General features: G+C 41.1%; 1 protein-coding gene across 2 annotated transcripts in view; it reads right to left on the reverse strand.

Moving 5' to 3' along the window:
- LOC116004205 (serine/threonine-protein phosphatase 6 regulatory subunit 3-like) overlaps positions 1 to 1,888 on the reverse strand; it is a 9,842-nt gene continuing 7,954 nt past the window's right edge. The window contains exons 17-19 of one of the 2 annotated variants that reach the window (XM_031244162.1): positions 1,466 to 1,495; positions 1,264 to 1,334; positions 1 to 1,156 (exon numbers count right to left, since the gene is read on the reverse strand). In XM_031244162.1, the coding sequence (XP_031100022.1) occupies positions 316 to 1,156; positions 1,264 to 1,334; positions 1,466 to 1,495 (942 nt within the window). In that variant the 3' untranslated portion in view covers positions 1 to 315. Of the gene's footprint in view, positions 1,160 to 1,263; positions 1,335 to 1,465; positions 1,496 to 1,888 lie in introns of both variants that reach the window. The other variant, XM_031244161.1, reaches the window with a different exon arrangement.

Consider the following 1,888-nt stretch of genomic DNA (forward strand, 5'->3'; position numbering starts at 1 on the left):
TATAGCAAAGTCCAAAACTTTAATCAAAATTGAACGGAAACATTGAAATAAACAACCCCGTCTGAGAAATATGGAAGAAACATATTATGAAAGGAATAAAGGGCACAAAACCTGGACACTAGACTGAGCAAGTGTATCAATAATTAATCAGTAACAAACACTATATTATAGCCTATGGTTCGATCCAAAAAAAAAAAAAAAATACTGTACATTGTCTCTTCTGCATAAACTCTCACCAAATGAAAATATGGGTCCCTGGCCAGCAAAGCTCTGACTTCCAGGTTCACATAAAATTGATTGTTGACTATTGTACTGTTACTCCAACACCGCAACTTCCTGATCAACTCTCCAGTAATTTGCGTCGTTGAACTCTTTCATAGATGCAGCGCTTTCGTCTGTATTCTCGTTTTCTGGCAACTTGGGTACGCTGCTCCTTTTCAATGGTGCTGCTTCTCCAACAATACCCTCCTTGAGGGCATGTTCCATTGCCTTCTCGGTACCTTCTAATTCCACGCCTACAAATTCAACATCCTCTTCGAACAAAGAAGGGACTGCAGCTTTCGGACTGGAACCATACACACATGAAGTCGTCTTATTAGAATCAGGAGAAGTTGAGGCATCATTTGGAGGAGATTCTCCACTGGATGTGGAATTAGGAGGTGGCGGTGATGTGGTGGTTGCCTCCACTGAATTGACTACTTCACCATCAGAGTTGGTTTGATCAAGAAACGGGTTTAAACTGGATCCACCGGCTTGGAGATCTGTGGAATCCCCCCATGCTACCCATTCAGGTATTGGCCGGTCTCCGAAAGGGTCATCATTCTCTGATGTCTCAAAACGGAAGAAATCCATATCACCAGATGCACCTGCTTTCGCATCTTGGGCATTTAAGCCTACACCATTGGCGGTGTTGATTCCAGTAAATCCATTGAAAATGTTGTTGACATTAGAACTCGTCTTGCCATCAGTAAAACCTTTGCTTTCAGGCAATTCGTCCTCCGCTCCGACTACCACCTCATCATCACTATTACTGCTACCACCATTGGGTGCTCCATTTAGGTTGATCTCCTCCATCAAATCAGAAGCTGAGGTGCTCATAGGAGCACCGCCTATTCTATCATCTTGGAAAGCAAACCAGTTTGAATTTGTGAACAAACTGCTGCAGAAAGGATTAAATGTCATACACAACTTCTGTAGAAAGAAGCTACCCAGAACAGCTTCTGGTATGAAAATATATGCTACTGCATTCAACCAAAAACTCACCTCCCCTGGTCATCTCCCAGCCTCAAGGATGATACAACAACTTCGGCAGATTCATCATCAAAGTAAACATCCTGCATATTCATGAATGAATGGAATAATTAACATTACAGAACCAATAAGAAAACTTGGACAATGAGAACAGATAACAAATAAAATCACATGAATGTGAAGGTGTCTCCAAATAATAAGCTGAAAACTTTACCTCATCATCCCGGTCAAGAGCTCCATGACCCTGTAAATGAGTAATAAATATATCACGCAATTCAAATCATTGTTGGAACATAACCAGTGCTTTTATATAGCACTGTAGCAGGGTTTTCTGAAGCTGAAGGGGAAGAAAGATTGGGCTTAAAATGGCCCACTTTCCATTTGGAAAATTCTACAAAAGGAAAGAACTAGAGAATAAAAATTGGAAAAATAGCTCCATACTAAACAGGCCCAAATTCATTTCCCCAACTTTCTTTTTCGCTGCATGAACAGAGTGTTTTAAAAAATTATAGGTTAGGACTTGGGATATGGGATTGGCCCCTAGCAACCACTGGCCAAAACAAAATAAAATCCAAATAGGATGGGTCAAAAGTAAATAAATAATTTTCTGGGGGGGGGGGGGGGGGGGGGGATTAGA

Source organism: Ipomoea triloba, chromosome 14 (assembly GCF_003576645.1).
Source record: "Ipomoea triloba cultivar NCNSP0323 chromosome 14, ASM357664v1".
In the NCBI taxonomy this organism is placed as follows: domain Eukaryota; kingdom Viridiplantae; phylum Streptophyta; class Magnoliopsida; order Solanales; family Convolvulaceae; genus Ipomoea; species Ipomoea triloba.